The 16,395-nt window shown below is 39.9% G+C and overlaps 1 protein-coding gene across 2 annotated transcripts in view; it reads right to left on the reverse strand.

Annotated features, from left to right (window-relative positions):
* GSAP (gamma-secretase activating protein) overlaps positions 1-16,395 on the reverse strand; it is a 205,123-nt gene that overhangs the window by 95,147 nt on the left and 93,581 nt on the right. For both annotated transcript variants that reach the window (XM_053898187.1, XM_053898188.1), the window contains one exon: positions 10,870-10,921. In XM_053898187.1, coding sequence (XP_053754162.1) covers positions 10,870-10,915 — 46 coding nt within the window. In that variant the 5' untranslated portion in view covers positions 10,916-10,921. The remainder of the gene's footprint in view (positions 1-10,869; positions 10,922-16,395) is intronic.

Raw genomic sequence — 16,395 nt, forward strand, 5'->3', positions numbered from 1 at the left:
AAAAATGAAAAGGCTGGTAGTCCAGGACTTCCAGAAAGTACAGCCTGGTAAAAATTAAAGTGCCAACACTTTTTAGGGGAGGTGCAAACACAAGGCAAGAAAGAGGTGAAGCAAGGCAGTGAATCAGAGTCTGCAATTTATCTTCTTTAATGTTTACTTATTTTGAAAGAAAGAGAGAGACAGAGAGCAAGCAAGTTGGGGAGTGGCAGAGAGAGAGGGAATACCAAGCAGGCTCCATGCCATCAGTGCAGAGCCTGATGTGGGGCTGGAACTCACAAACCGTGAGATCGCGACCTGAGCCAATATCAAGAGTTGGATGTTCAACCAGCTGAGCCACCCAGGTGCCCCCAGAGTCTGCATTTTAACAGATTCCTGGATGATTCATGTGCACATTAAAGTTTGAGAAGAACAGTTCTAATACCATATATGAAAAAAAAAAAGAGTTGTCTTCTTCCTTTTCTGTTTGTTTGTGTCTGAATTATTGGTTTCAAACCTGTTTTGATATGGTGCAGAGCAGAAACCTCACTCCAAGATCCATGAGTACAAGAGTCCTCCAAAAAAATAGCCTGCTCTGTGCACATCAGAACACAGTGATCCTAATAAAATAAATGGACATCTAAGTCAAGATCTTCTTTACCTATGTTCAGACTTCTCAGTGTTTTATTTAATGTAACTCTAGTAACAGTATTAGAGATCTAAACAACTGGAGATGGAAAAAATATGACATCTTTCTAGAGAATTTTTAAAAACCTACAAAATGTTCAAGGTGGGTAATCCATATGTCCCTAATCACCAATTCCAAGTTCTGTTATGATAAGGATGTTTTTACAGTCATTTTTTAGTATTTTTAAATTCTGTCCTAAAAATTAAAATGAATCACATAACATCCCACACACTTTCTTCATCTAAGAAAGGAATCATACTTAGATATGCTTAAAAATAGAAGATATAGTCCTATTTCTTACCAGCTACAAATGGAAGTCCAAAGACTGTCTCAGCTGTTAACAATAGTTATCTCTGAGAAATGTAATTATGTGAAAGTTTTTAAACCTTTAATTTTTTAATTTTGAAAGTAGCTTTATACACACACACACACACACACACACACACACACACACATCTTCACTCTGATTTTGATAATAACAGTATTGTTCAAGTTTTAAGGAACCATGTTTGTGCCAATTTTTGCCCCGTGTTGTTGTGGAGATGGCTGAATGCTAAGGGATATCATATGGTTTTGTTTTTTTTTTTTAATGTTTATTTATTTTTGAGAGAGACTGAGACAGAATATGAGTGGGTTAGGGGCAGAGAGAGAGGGAGACACAGAATCCGAAGCAGGCTCCAGGTTCCCAGCTGTCAGCACAGAGCCCGACGCAGGGCTCTAACTTACCAGCTGTGAGATCATGACCTGAGCCGAAGTCAGACGCTCAACCGACTGAGCCACCCAGGCGCCCATCATATGTTGTTTTTACATGTTTCCATAGAGAGCTGACACTGTATTTAGCAGTGACTGATCGAACAACTTTAAATCTGCTTACTTATCATTTGTGATGTTAGTATGAGAGCCTCTCCCTGTAATTTGTTGAAAAGAAGACTGACGTAGATCTTTTAAGAAAATGTTACAAAGAATGATAGCCTTATGATTTTGAGGGAAATAAAGCACTGACCTTGAACAAGATGGACCAGACAACAGTCTGAATACATTCTAAAGGAATTATGTCTGATTTAATCATGGGATAGGGAAGAAGTGGGATGAAACAGAAAGGGTACTGAACATTTCTGGCAGCAAGAACGCTTCACCAAGTTCCTGGGAAATTTACTGATGAGCAAATACTAAAACTGGGTGGAATTACTGTATCTCAAATAGGAAGAACAATAGATATACAAAATATGAAAAGATCATCCACAAAACATATAATCATGTGAAAGTTGGGCTGCCACCTGTAATACATGGATTTTGTCAAGACCAGGAAAAAACGTATTACATTCTATGTCAGACAGCACTCCATTTCTAAGTGCTTCTTAGATTCTTTGTATTTAAACCATATCACATTAACAAAAACTTAATCTGCTTACTTGTGATCTATTTCAACATAAGTGTTGTTCTTTCTCCTTCCTTGTTCTCCTTCCTCTTTTTTTTTTTTTTTTGCCCCTAATTCCCTATATTCCCTTTCCTCTTCTGTTTCTAAACAATTACATCCTTAAGCCATCAGATGGGGCAAAGGCAGGTAAGCATCTACACAGTGGGGTTGAGGGCAGGGTGTCTGCCAAAATTTGGATTTCAGAGCCCAAGAAGGGTGGATAAAGTGTTTGTGGGGTGGGAGGAGTCACCCAGTAGGAGGTATCAGAATCCAGTCCAATACAAACATTGCAGGCATCCATGTAGGTAGCAGAGGGGTGGGGGTTGTCCAGCATGGGGTATCACATTTCAAATGGCTTGGGAGGGCATCTGTAGGAGGATGAGAATGGCAGCTGAGATGAGAGTTTGGCTACTTACAGGAGGATTGATCAGTTAAGTAAATATATTAAGAATAATGTAAGTTGTGTTACTGTTAGGCCAGGGTGTCACAAAAAAAGAGAAAAAAAGCTAAAATAAACTACATAGTGTTGGATTGGAATAGGAGGTACTGGTGTAAACTTATAGTTTCCACTAGACAGAGAGATGATGATGACAGAAATAGACAGAAATGTAGATGTAACATAAATGTGTATATGGGTAAATGCGTATACATATATATTCCCTAGTTCTGTCCACTGAAAGCCTGGGAACAGCAATACCTCCAGTATCAGTTAACACACCTGGCACAAGAAAAAAAGATGCACGTGAAACATCTCACAGTGCCAGAAAGCAAGAACATTATTCAAGTATGATTAAGACATGTCAGTACACAGAAGTCAGTGTGAAGGGGCTCCCAAATGGCCAAATCTGGAATAATCTGAGTATCAAAATAAACAATTACAACAAAGGATTATGAACTTAAAAAAAATAGGTATATTAAAATTTAACATTTTATTTGAAAAAAAATCCATTTGAAACCAGGCAGCACCAAACTGGAAATGGTTAGAAGTGCTCTTCTGGGGGAAAATTTTTATAGAGAAAAGGAGAAAGCAGAGTAAGGAAATTACTGATTGGCTATAGCTTAAAGCTTGGTTGACTGTGATTGGTTTTCGTTGGGTTTTGATTTCATAACATTGAGTCATTTATAGACCTAGATTTTGATTTGCTTACAAAAGCCACCATGGCATTAGAGCCACTTCAGTCTAATGGCCTCCTTGTTAAATTGAATTAATTTAACAAACATGTTAAATAAAAAAGAAAACCATAGGAACACACACACACACACACACACACACACACACACACACACACACACAATCTGATGTGGAACAGGATATCTAGATAATTTCCAAGTACTATCCCACAAAATACTTATTAAGCTTGGTATACATCACCTAAATCAAGGGATCAAAGTAAACAACATCAGTAATGGAACAAATGGAAATTATAGTATATAATCACTCCTCAAAATGATAACCTTAATCTAATCATGAGGAAACATCAGACAAACCCAAGTGAAGAATATTCTACAAAATTATTGGACTGTTATTTTTGAAAGTGTCAAGGTCATGAAAGCCACTGAAAGACAAAGTATTTCAGACAGAAGGAGACTGAAGAAACATGGCAGTTAAATTCTCCCCATGATCACGACCTGGATATTTTGCTATAAAATTCATCTTTGGGTCAACTGAATAAACTTGAATGGGTCTGAGGGTTAGGTGGTAATGATGTTTTGAGGTTAGTTTCCCGATTTTGATTGTTCTACTGTGTTTATGTAAGAGAATGTTCTTGCTTGTAGAAAATATATACTAAAGTTTTAGAGGATATTGGAACATCAGATTGGCAGTTACTCTCAAATGGTTCAGAAAAAAAGTTATTTATAGGATACTTCCAACTTTTCTGTAAGCTTGTGATTGTTTCAAGATGTGAAAAATATTTTTAAAACAAAAATATTTTCATGGGGTGTCTGGGTTGCTTGGTCGGTTGAGCGTCTGACTCTTGATTTCAACTCAGGTCATGATCTTGAGGTTCATGGGATCTGTACTAACAGTGTAGACAGAGCCTGCTTGGGGTTATCTCGCTCACTCTCTGCCCCTCCCCAGCCATCTCTCTCTCAAAATAAATAGATACATGTAAAAAAAATGTGTAAACAAAAATAAAAAACAAAAACAAAATATTTTCAAAATGACTGGTGTTTCAGAAGCTTTATAAAGTATTTTTTTTTCGTTGAGGTCCCTGGGTGGCTCAGTCGGTTAAGTGGCTGACTGGACTCTTGATTTCAGCTCAGGTCATGATCTCATGGTTTGTGAGACCCAGCCATGTGTCAGGCTCTGCACTGACTGCTCTAGCCTGTTTGAGACTTTTTTTCTGTCTCTCTGTCCTCTCTCTCTGCCTCTCTGCCCAATTCCCCCCACCCCGCTCTCTCTCAAAATAAATAAATAAACTTTTATTTTTTTCCCAGAGAAAAAACTATTATTTTTGTGTTAAGAGCAAACTTTAAATAATGACATGGGTGGGTGGATTTAAAACATCAAATTATCAGAAGATGTAAAGGCTTTAAATTAGATTACATTTAAAGAAATGCAAAGAAAGTTTCTGAACTTATTAACCTTGTGCTTTAAGAAGTATAGTCTCCCTTAGGGCCCCTGGGTGGCTCAGTTGGTTGAGCGTCCAACTTTGGCTCAGGTCATAACCTCTACTGTTCCTGACTTTTGGCCCCATAATGGGCGGGCTCTCCACAGTCAGCACAGAGCCTGTTTGGGATCCTCTGTCCTCCTCTTTCTGCCCTTCCCCTGCTTGCGCTTTCTCAAAAATAAATAAACATTAAAAAAAAAAAGAAGTGAATACTCCCAACTGACTGAAAATAAGCCATAGTCGAATAAAAGCAGAAGCATGATGGAACACTGTATTTTTTCACCTCTTCAATGACTTTTTTCCCTAATAGGAATCTTCCATTAACTGGCCTCAGGAAAAAAAATTACTAAAATGAAACATTTTTTTTCAGAGCCATCATATGACTTTATTTCATAGGGAAATAGATGGAAAAAGATTAAATAATAACTATTACAGAAACACTTTCATTAAAAAATGTACACATTTTTTAAATGGCACTTAGCCATTTAAAAAGAAATATGTAACAGGTATTTGTGTGTGCAGCAACTTCTATGTCCAACTGCCATGTGTTTTGTATGCAGATTTATTATTTTTCTTTCAGATTTCTGAACACAGTGGAAGCCATGAGAGAGAATATCTGAAGCAATTCATTAAAATCTTGGCAGCCTGACCCTGAGCTCCTGCTTTCCCTGAAAGCTGTCTTTACTGAAGCTGAACGCTCTCCCAGCAGTCCCCTCCACAGAAGACCTATTGTCAGAGCCTTTGGAGGGGCAATTCCTGGAGGAACCACATCAGTCAATCTAGGTCGTGAATAAACAAAACCTACATAAATAAATTACCATCCCGAAAGCGGTGGGTTGGTGTGTGTTTTCAATCCTCCTAGGAAAATACTTTCAATTAAAATTAAATGTTTTGTTGTAAGATGTAATGCTCCGATGCAGAAGATTCTGGTGTCCCTCCAGTGAGTGTCAGCTGTTGGGGGAGGGGGGAATGACAGGCTGTCCTTCAGCTGTTGAATCAAATGAACCTCTTTTCTTGGGCAAGACTGTACACTGAAAATATGTAGGTAATCTAAAATAAAAGGTGTTTCTCCTTGCTAAGAATTGCATTTTTCACCTGTTTGTGGTTCCGAATTTTTTCCAGCTGCTCTCCCCTGCACTTGGCTTTGGTTATTAGGGCTGGGAATTTCCTGATTCCAGTGTTGCATGGTAGCCTTTTCACTCCCTCCAGTTTCCTCCCAGTGGCCCTATCTCTTTGGTGTCTTTGTTCTCAGCACAAAATAGTCCCTGCAAGCACTGATCAAAGTTCTATGAATACACACTGACTCATTAGCTACTTAAAGATCTTCCTTAAGTAGCTTCTTTTCAAATTTCAGTGGTGGTTTATTTATCTTACCATGAATCACCATATACAAAGGGAACATGAATTGACCTGAAGTATTAAAAAAAATCTGTATCATAGAAAATCTTTTTGAAAAAGATTTTACCGTGCCAAAAAAAGAAAGAAAAAAAACCCCCAAAAACGTAAACCTCTGACCCTTTCTCTAGGTGCATGCTAATACAGACTACTTCAGAGAAATAACTAGCTCAGTGCATTTCAAGAGGATCCAAGCGGTTAGTAGCCAAAATGACTATGCGTTTGTAGGTGATTTTTTTCAAGTTTAATTGAGGATTCCATTAATGTTCCCCCTTCAGTTCATTTAATTTTTGTAACCATATTAAATTTAAACCCTCCTCATTCTCAAAAATCCAAGATATTTATGTTAATTAAGACTGGTCTCTGGGTCTGTTGAAAGAATGGAAGAGGAATCAGATCTCTTGCTCTTAAAGAGAAATAAGAATACCATCAGAACACTTAGTCCTAATGGCAGCCTAAAGCCTGCAATGTGTCACCTTTCTCTCCAGCTTTCCAAATGTTCATCTAATCTGTGTCCACCCTTGGGAGCAGTTCCCCATGTAGGTGTTCTTTGATAGTATCAAATCCTCCTTGCTTAAGAAAAAGCCTGATATTCACACCATACTGGCAAAATGCTCCAGGAATCTCAAGAGGGTAAAGAATTTCGGGTATTAAAACAAACAAACAAACAAAAACAAACTAGCAAAGTAACAGGGCGATGTACTCAGTCCTTGACTGTGAGTTAAGAAGTTTGAATTCTTGGGGTGCCTGGCTGGCTCAGTCTGTAGAGCATGCAACTCTTGATCTTGAGGTTGTGAGTTCAAACCCCACATTGGGCACAGCACTTACTTTAAAAAAAGAAGAAAAAAAAAAAAAGGCCAGAATTCTTGTCTCAGCACTAGCATCTAGTTCTGTGACCTTGGGCAAGTCACTCAAACTTTCTGGACTTGGTTTCCTTGTTTGTAAGATAACAGAAGTTGGACTATAATCTTCGAAGTCCCTTTTAGTTATAAACAGTTCTATGATTCTGAACAGTAAGTTCTGTCAGTAAGTTCATATGTCAATAGAGGCTTCGGAGAAAAATTGCAACTCTAGTAACCAAAGAAACACCAGAATTTTAACAGATACCCTATATAGATATGCTGTACAAAGAAACGCAGAAAAATGGAATTGAGGATTAAGGAATATTAGGGACTTTTTAAAAACCAATTTACTTCTAACCCTCAATCCCCCCCTGCACCCCCCCCCCCCCCCCCCGCCACCTAAAAAAGCAAACTGTAGGTTTATCCACAGTCCACTGGATAAATGCCTGATAGTTCTTTGGGGATAGTTAAACCCCTCTAGTTAATCTAAGATTCAAGCAATGTTGCTAGTATTTGCTTTAAAACGACTTAGTTGAGGTTTTTTTAGTGTTAGACAAATCTATCTCCTTGCATATGGATTATATGGAACCCAGATAAACCAACCCTTCTGTCTTCTGTCCTTCGGTCATTAGTCTCTTTCAATGTATGTAGCTGAGTAGTCATCTTGCAAAAAAATTGATTTTGAAATAAAGACTCAGATGTCTAGTGACTGAGTCCACTCAGTTTCCCCTCTTTCATATATTTACATATTAATTTTAAGCCATAAGTAAAAATTAAAGACTGCTCTCTCCCAGTCTCTTTGATGATGCAAAGATCAAAAATTTCCAAAAGGAAAGCTTTCTTGTTGGGAATACTGATTCCAAGCATGACTGGTCCCTAAATCTGACTACTGAGACGGTGTGTGGAGGAGTGACAAGCTCTGTGCCCCTCAGGAAGTTGGGAAGCAGTCAGGCACTCTCAGCCAAGGACTAGTGTAGGGATGGGCTGGCCTTCCTATTGAGGGCTGGGTCACCAACAGCTGACATTGGAATGTACATCAGAGTTACATCCTGTTGAAGTGAAAGACAAGTTCTATTTCCAGGAATTGCTTTCCGCACCCCCCCCCCAAAAAAAAAGCAAAAGGAAGTGGGGTTGAATACTCTTACAGCTCTGGTTAGTGAAGGTGCAACATGCCCTTGGAATCAGAATCTTGTTGGTTAAAGGGTGAGGCAGGGACTGGCCTGGGGCATCCTCCCTCTCTACACCATCTCTAGTACATAGCTCCCCTTCACTGTTTCAGCTCTCCCAAAATTCACTGGAGAGCATGCCGGACCCAGGGAGGTCAAGAGGTAAATGGGGAAAGAGTTGTGGGACAGGGTAGTGGAAAGGAGACATGGTAATGGTAGGGATCAAATCTCTTTCGGGCCCTCTTGTCCCCTTTCACTCCTTCTTAGGTCCCTCCTCATGCTCCATAAGCGAATGTCATGACAGCAATAGAGAACAGCTTTGTTTTCCCGGCACACAGTATTAACCACAAATTGGAATATCTCCCATTTGAGCATTTTATCTGGAATGAGATCTGACTCCCAGAGAAGAATGATTCTCCTCCCCAAATGCAAGTCCTGAGGTGGCGAGAGGTGCACCCCCTAAGAGTCAGAGGAATGAGCTCTGTGCTCAGCCACTATCCCATGCTGCCCACAGGATGCCCAGCCCAGTCCCCACCTCACCATTACCCTGTGAAATTCCAGTTCTAAATGACACCTTTAACATGTATGGGAATCTCCTGGAGGGCTTGTTAAAACACGGATTGCTGGGCTCCAATCTCAAAGCTTCCTATTTGAATTTCTAACAAGCTCTCAGGTGATGCTGATGTCGCTAGTCTAGGAAAACGACTATTCCCACACATGGCAGGCATTTAACAAACATTTGTTGTTCATTTTCATAATGGGAGATCAGGGTTGAGTGCTGTGGAACAGAAAAAAAAACAGGAATCAGTTCATTTGCATTTGGGAGTTTATAGTTATTTGTTGTACTTTTCCTCACTCTGTTTCCCATGCTGTTGATGCAATTTTAGCAATTTTCAGGAAACAGCTGTTACTCACCTCCTTGAAAGACAATGAAAATTTAATAATAGGTAAATTGATATTTTGGAAGAAACTAGTGTTTCCTATATATCTGTGATAGCCATGCCTCTAACATAATTGACAATTGAAATTTTAGGGGTGATGTCAATTGACATTAAAAAAAAATAAAGTATATGTGTCAACTGACTTTTCAAATCTTTAGGAAAACTTATCATTTAAAAAGGTCCAGGTGTAGGGCGCCTGGGTGGCTCAGTCGGTTGAGTGTCTGACTTCGGCTCAGGTCATGATCTCGCGGTCTGTGAGTTCGAACCCCGCGTAGGCTCTGTGCTGACCGCTCAGAGCCTGGAGCCTGCTTCAGATTCTGTGTCTCCCCCTCTCTCTGCCCCTCCCCCACTCATGCTCTGTCTCTCTGTCAAAAATAAATAAACATTAAAAAAATTTTTTAAAAAAGGTTCAGGTGAATTTAAGATACAAAACAGATGAACATAAGGGAAGGGAAACAAAAATAATATAAAAGCAAGGAGGGGGACAAAACATAAGAGCCCCTTAAATACAGAGAGCAAACTGAGGGTTGCTGGAGGGGTTGTGGGTGGGGGGGAATGGGCTAAATGGGTAAGGGGCATTAAGGAAGACACTCGTTTGGATGAACAATGGGTGTTATACATAGGGGATGAATCACCAGAATTTACTCCTGAAATCATTATTGCAATATATGCTAAGTTGGATGTAAATTAAAAAATAAACAAATACAAAATAAAATAAAATAAAAAATTACAAAAAAATAAGAAGCTTCTGCACAGCAACGGAAACAATCAACAAAATTAAAAGGCAATCTACAGAATGGGAGAAAATATTTGCAAATGACATATCTGATAAAGGGTTAGTATCCAAAATATATAAAGAACTTATAAAACTCAACACCCCAAAACCAAATAATCCAATTAAAAAATAGGCAGAAGACATTAACAGACATTTCTCTGAAGAGGACTTTTAGGTGGCCAACAGATGCATAAAGAGATATTCAATATCACTCATCATCAGGGAAATACAAATCAAAACTACAATGAGATATCACCTCAGACCTGTCAGAATGGCTAAAATCAAAAACTGAAGAAACAAGTGTTGACAAGGATGTGGAGAAAAGGGAACACTCACACATTGTTAGTGGGAATGCAAACTGGTGCAGCCACTCTAGAAAGAGAGAGAGGGAGAGAGAGAAACCAAGAAACAGACTCTTAACTATAGAGAACTGAGGGTCACCAGAGTAGAGTTGGGTCGGGGGATGGGGTTGGGGATAGGTGATGGGGATTAAAGGATACACTTATGATGAGCACTGAGTAATGTATATAATTGTTGAATCACTATATTGTATACCTGAAGCTAATAAGACACTGTATGTTAACTATACTGGAATTAAAATAAAAAACTTAATTAAAAAATTAAAAATAAAAATAAAAAAATAAATAAGGTCCAGATGAATTAAGAGTACACTTACCATGAGGAGCAGTGAGTAATGTATAGAATTGTTGAATCACTATTTGTACACCTAAAACTAATGTAACACTGTTAACTATATTAGAATTAAAATAAAAACTTAATAAAAAAAGGTCCAGGTGATTTGCAAAGATTTACACAAGAACTTAGACAAAACAAAACAAAACAAAACAAAACAAAACAGAAAGAAGCATTTCTGACCTGAAGAAATCTTTTCTGACTCAGATGGTCATTTTTTATTATAGGCCAGAAAAATATTAGAGTCTGCACAGTGCAGCTGAGGATTGCTGGGTTTTTTTTCATGTCGTTTCTTTGGCTCATCTCCTTTAGCTTTAAGCCTGAACACAGTTAGTTAAAAGAAAGTGGATTATTTAAAACTTACCTTTGTGGCTGATGATCTGTTCTCCAAACTCTCTCCTCTTAGACATACACACCTTGGGAAAAAACACACAGAGTATGTGAAAAATGTGTATTCCTCTCTACATTGATGACTGAAATCACTTTCAGCGATTCAGATTAAGTGATTTCAGATATTTGTCAGTACCACTGACGCGACAATATATTTTTTTATAACTCTTTCGTGCTCAAAAACCTTTACAGACTTTTTAAATGAATCTTTGTACCATCCCTCTGAGGCAAATGAGGAACAGGTGTAATTTTCCCCTCTTCACAGATGGATAGGCAGACACAAAGGAAGGGACTGAAATCCAGCCCAGAAGGAAATCCAACTAAGGGCCCAAATAATTCTAATACAATCTGCCTCTCCTATCAATGCCATGTTCCTTTGATTCATGAAAAGGTGGGAAACTCTGAAGGCATTATTTTTCCATTCTTCAGTGATGTCCCAAACTCTGTAGGGACATCTGAAGAGAGGAAATGATGACAGTGGTAAATGTGGGCAGCAGCAGTGTGAGTCTATGAAACCAAAATTTAACCTTCCTGAATAATATGATCAAGGTCTATGCTGCATTCCATCGGTACCTGATCAGCCCGCACCATGCTGTTATTTGCATAAAAGCAGACAGGGTGTAGGGTGCGGGCGGAGTAGTATTAAACTAATAGTCATAATTGCACAGCTGCAAACCTCTAAAAGTACCCAACATTTGGGAAGTACTAAGGTACCGGGAATTTTTCTGAATGACAATAGCTTTCAGGGCAACAGGCTTAGAAAATATGCTGTCCCTGACCAGAAGCCAGACTGCTGACATGAAAGTGGAGAGGAGAATACAAGGGCCTTAAACCCTGCACTATGCAACGCCTTTCACATGGTACTGTTTTCTTAAGAGATTCCTATTGGGGTACCTGGGTGGCTCAGTCAGTTAAGCATCTGACTCTTGATTTCGGCTCAAGTCATGATCTCATGATTTGTGAGATCAAGCACTGCGTCGGGCTCTGCGCTGACACTGTGGAGCCTGCTTGCAATTGTCTCTTTCCCTCTCTGTCTGCCCTGCCCCACCTCTCAAAATAAATAAATAACTTTAAAAAAAAAGAGAAGAGATTCCTATTACAGAAACTGTGACTTTAGGAATTACTGGTTTTAATAATCTCACCGTCTAAGCAATGGACACTATGACAGGAAGTCTCCAGACTGTCAGCTTCCACAAGGCCCTCACATATCCCTAGCATCTGAGGTCTTTCAGAAGCAGCAGCCCATCCCAGCGTCCCAGTTCCCCCAATCTCATCCCTGCCCTTCATACCTGCCAACCTCCCTGGAGGCTCTCCTCCCCACAAGCTCCCTCCCAGTGAACCTGAGACTGTAGGGAATGAAGGGTGACGGAGCCCTCAGAGGGTGGAGCTCTCAAAGGACAAAACTTCAGGGTTTCCCTGGGTTTCCCTTCCTGTAAGTGCTGTTCTTCACCAAGTGGAGTAACTTTTGAAGTGTGGAATTCCATTCAAGAAGGGGATGGAGCGGAAAAGAACAAAATTCTCAAAAGATACAGACTATAAAGTGGGTGACTTACTGATCCAACAGGGGTTTGCCTGAAATTTCAGAAAATAAGAATAAAGAAAGATCTTATCTATGCACTGTTCCTTCTAATATTTTAAAATCGAGAAGGTAACATGCTCATACATGACAACCTACGAAGATGGCATATATAAAGATACAAATAGGTATTCAGAGGGAGGCAAGTTACTGTTCTAATCAAATTAAAACTTACAGCTTACTTAACCGGACACATTTGATGTTATACCTAATTGTGCAGCAAGATAATAAGATACAACAGTAAGGAGATCATTGAAAAGTAATTGGTACTACTTGACACAGCTTGACCAACATTTTCGGTTTATTTTTTTAACTTTGATAGTTCAGTATAATTTGCCACCATCGATCTTTCCATAATGCCATGAGTGCTTTTGATTATCAGCATTCACACAGATATATTCATACTGAGAAAAGAAAAAAGAGTGTGTGGGCACCTGGCTGGCTCAGTCAGTAGAGCATGTGACTCTTGATCATGGGGTCATGAGTTTGAGCCTCATGTTGGGGGTAAAGTTTACTAAAAACAAACCCAAAAAACGAACAAAAAAACCTCAGAAACAAAAAAAACAAACTGTTAAAAAAAAACCCTACTGAATCAAATTCCTTTTCACTCAGAAAGGTCTCTGTCCCTCCCCACAAACTTATGTCCCTATTCCTCATGAGTTTTCATCCTCCCTATCCCTGCTACATTGGCGATTTTTATTCAAGTTATCAAATCAAATGAAAAGAATTACCTAAAGCATAAGAAAAAAAAATCAGGCCCACTCAATCAGTCTTGAGGGGAAGAGCTGAGGAAATCTGTATTTAACAAGCAGCAACGTAATTCTTCTTTTTTTTAAATCTTTATTTATTTTTGAGAGAGAGAGAGAGAGACAGAGCATAAGCAGGGGAGGGACAGAGAGAGAGAGGGAGACACAGAATCCAAAGCAGGCTCCAGGCTCTGAGCTGTCAACACAGAGCCCAACACGGGGCTCGAACTCACAGACTGCAAGATCATGACCTGAGCCGAAGTTGGATGCTTAACCGACTGAGCCACCCAGATGCCCCAGCAGCAAGGTAATTCTTACCAGGCAAGTTCAGGAAATACTGGACTGTGGGGTCCCTATTTTCCAAGTCAAAAATCAGAGCTCACAGATTTTTTTTACTTGTTAGTGAATTTATTTACAACACATGTTTTATTAAGATATATTTACTTACCTCAAATACTTTTATAAATAAAGTGGAATACAAATTAATGGTTTAAAGATATAGATAATCAATTGCACATTGACATCTTTTAATAAAATTCCCTTTTGGTTTTTCCAGAGATGACTCTACGTGAAATGAGAACCATCCAAAACATATGGCTGCTGGCTGGCTAGGTAGGAGTTCTGCCCTGAGAGGGGTGAAGATCAGGGGTGTGAATGGGGAAGGGCAGACAAGAGCGTTGGCACAGAAAAAGGAGAGGCGAATGAGAACAGACTGAATCTGAGGCTGGGAAGCAAAAGGAGAGAGTGTTTTGGAATCAAGGGGCCAGGACTGTGTGGGTGGTGGGGCAATCACTACTATCAGCATCTTCCACATAATAACCCTGAGCATCTGCAGGTATGGCTACTGCTGTATCCAATATACCCTTTGGATACAGAATAAGGTCAGAGAAGACAAACACTAGGACGTCATTTTCTTAAATAGCTCCCATAAAAAACAACATAGCTGATTTACCTTCAGAGCCATTCAAGTTAGAACTGGATTTCAACAGAAAGATAGACTGTCCCCAAAGAAATATATATTCCTTTAGGAACGAAGGGAAAAGATCATCTATCATGAGCTTGCTCTGTATTAAGTACTGTGGAAGTAGCTCTGGCGTGTGGGTCCAATATTCATTCAACAACTCCTTCTTCAGTGTCTGTCAAGGCTAATCACTGGGTTAGGTGTTAAGAATACACAACACAAAAGAAATGGTCTGTGCCCTCATGAAACTTTAAAAAAAATTTTTTTTTTAACGTTTATTTTTGAGACAGAGAGAGACAGAGCATGAACGGGGGAGGGTCAGAGAGAGGGAGACACAGAATCCGAAACAGGCTCCAGGCTCTGAGCTGTCAGCACAGAGCCCGACGTGGGGCTCGAACTCATGGACCGCGAGATCATGACCTGAGCCGAAGTTGGATGCTTAACCAACTGAGCCACCCAGGCACCCCTCATGAAACTTTTAATACAGTGCACACAGACATTTAAAAATAAACACATAAATGTGGGTTGTGTAGTGAGTTTAAAATTTATAGTCACAGCCCAGATGTGCTGGAATGTGCCTTTATCTTTTTCTGATGGAATTCAAACTTAGCTCTTGAGTCCCCTTTCTGCTGATGGAAGGAAAATGAGCTCAGTCTTGCCACTTGAAGATAACTCAGTATCTTTCCATTTAAAACTAGTAAATATTCATTCTGATTCAAAGTTTTCCTTCCCCTTCTGTTTCCCTTTTTTTTTGAGGATTAGCAACTTCCCCAGGAACCCTAACTACCCTGCAGCATCGGTGCATGAGGGGCCTCTGTAGTGTGGTTGTCCACATGGTCGTTGGTGGGTCACATACATGAGCTGAGGTACAGTTTATTGCAAGTGGTATATGGCATCCACTGGTGGTGTCCATGGTCCCCACCATTGCTTCCAGCCTCAAGGTTCGCACACACAGTCTCCCCTGGTTGCATGGGCAATTTGCCACCACCCTCAAATCCTTCAGGGGCTTAAAACCTCTCAGCAATTTCCTCACACCACTCTGACATGTGTAGTGTTCTAGAATGCTGCCCTCACTCAGACCATCTGCCAGAACTTACTCAGTCCTTGTTACCCAGGCGTCCTATTGGCTGGGTGCTATTCCAAACTTGAGATTCATCTAAGTAAATCTGGATATTGCAATGACCTCCCTTGGTTTTGCCCCGTAGGGGACAGGGTGCCGGTGCTTCTTCTTGGCACCCGTTGGCATCTGTGCTCCACTCTTGGCTCCTCTCAATCTCCTCTCCTTGTCTGTTTGGAGGATAGATGGGGCACAAAGATTTTACAGATCTGTGAAATCAGGATGAATGCAAAACGAAGACATAGCCTCAGCCTCTCAGTTACAGGTGAGGGCTGAGTAAAGAACCGCATATATACAGGATGACCTTGGCCCAGGAGCTTCGTCCTCCCCAGGGAGAAAAGAAGGGGAAGAAAAATTAAATGTAACTTGGTGTTTAGTCACAAGAGACAAAGTTCCAATGTGGAAATGATTATCACGAACTGTCAAGTCTGTGTCATCCCGTTCCTAGCTGGAAACCATGGTTTACGTGTTCTTCAGAATTCAAAGTCACATTCATGCACTCCTGACTTTTCGGAATATAAACTGGGGAAGCCCACTACATTTACAAATTGTTACCCTCTCCTTGAAGGAAAAGTAGAGGATGGTCTGACACTGTATCCATAACAAGAGGCCCAATGGAGTTTAGAGAGCAGGAAGGGCCTGAGGCAGGAGACAAGCTTTCTCAGCCTGACAAGCACACCTCAGCCAGTCACAGGGTGCTCACAGCCAGCTGGGATCCACTAGCAAGGCCGCCTCCCCTGACCTCTAGCTGTTATCACCAGGGCCCAAAATAATACCACCACTTTGGGTGAAACCTGACCATAATGTGCATGAACACTCTCTTTAATATTTAAATCTGACTTGGAACTACGCTACAGCAATGTAAGCAGCAGAATCCAGACTATGAGGAAAGCTACAGGTCAAAAATAATCTGTCTTCTTAAATCTGAATAAAGAGAAAAGTAATATACAGATTGAAGGAGAAATAATCACAATGTGAGAGGATTAGATCCCAATTCAAAAAAGGAACTAAAAAAGCTGATGTATACACAGCAACAGGAAAATTGAATACCAACTGCCTATTTAATTATATTAACAAATTTTAGGTGTGATGATCCGGTG

Source organism: Panthera pardus, unplaced genomic scaffold (genome assembly GCF_024362965.1).
Source record: "Panthera pardus isolate Hobbes unplaced genomic scaffold, ASM2436296v1 HiC_scaffold_8, whole genome shotgun sequence".
Lineage (NCBI taxonomy): Eukaryota > Metazoa > Chordata > Mammalia > Carnivora > Felidae > Panthera > Panthera pardus.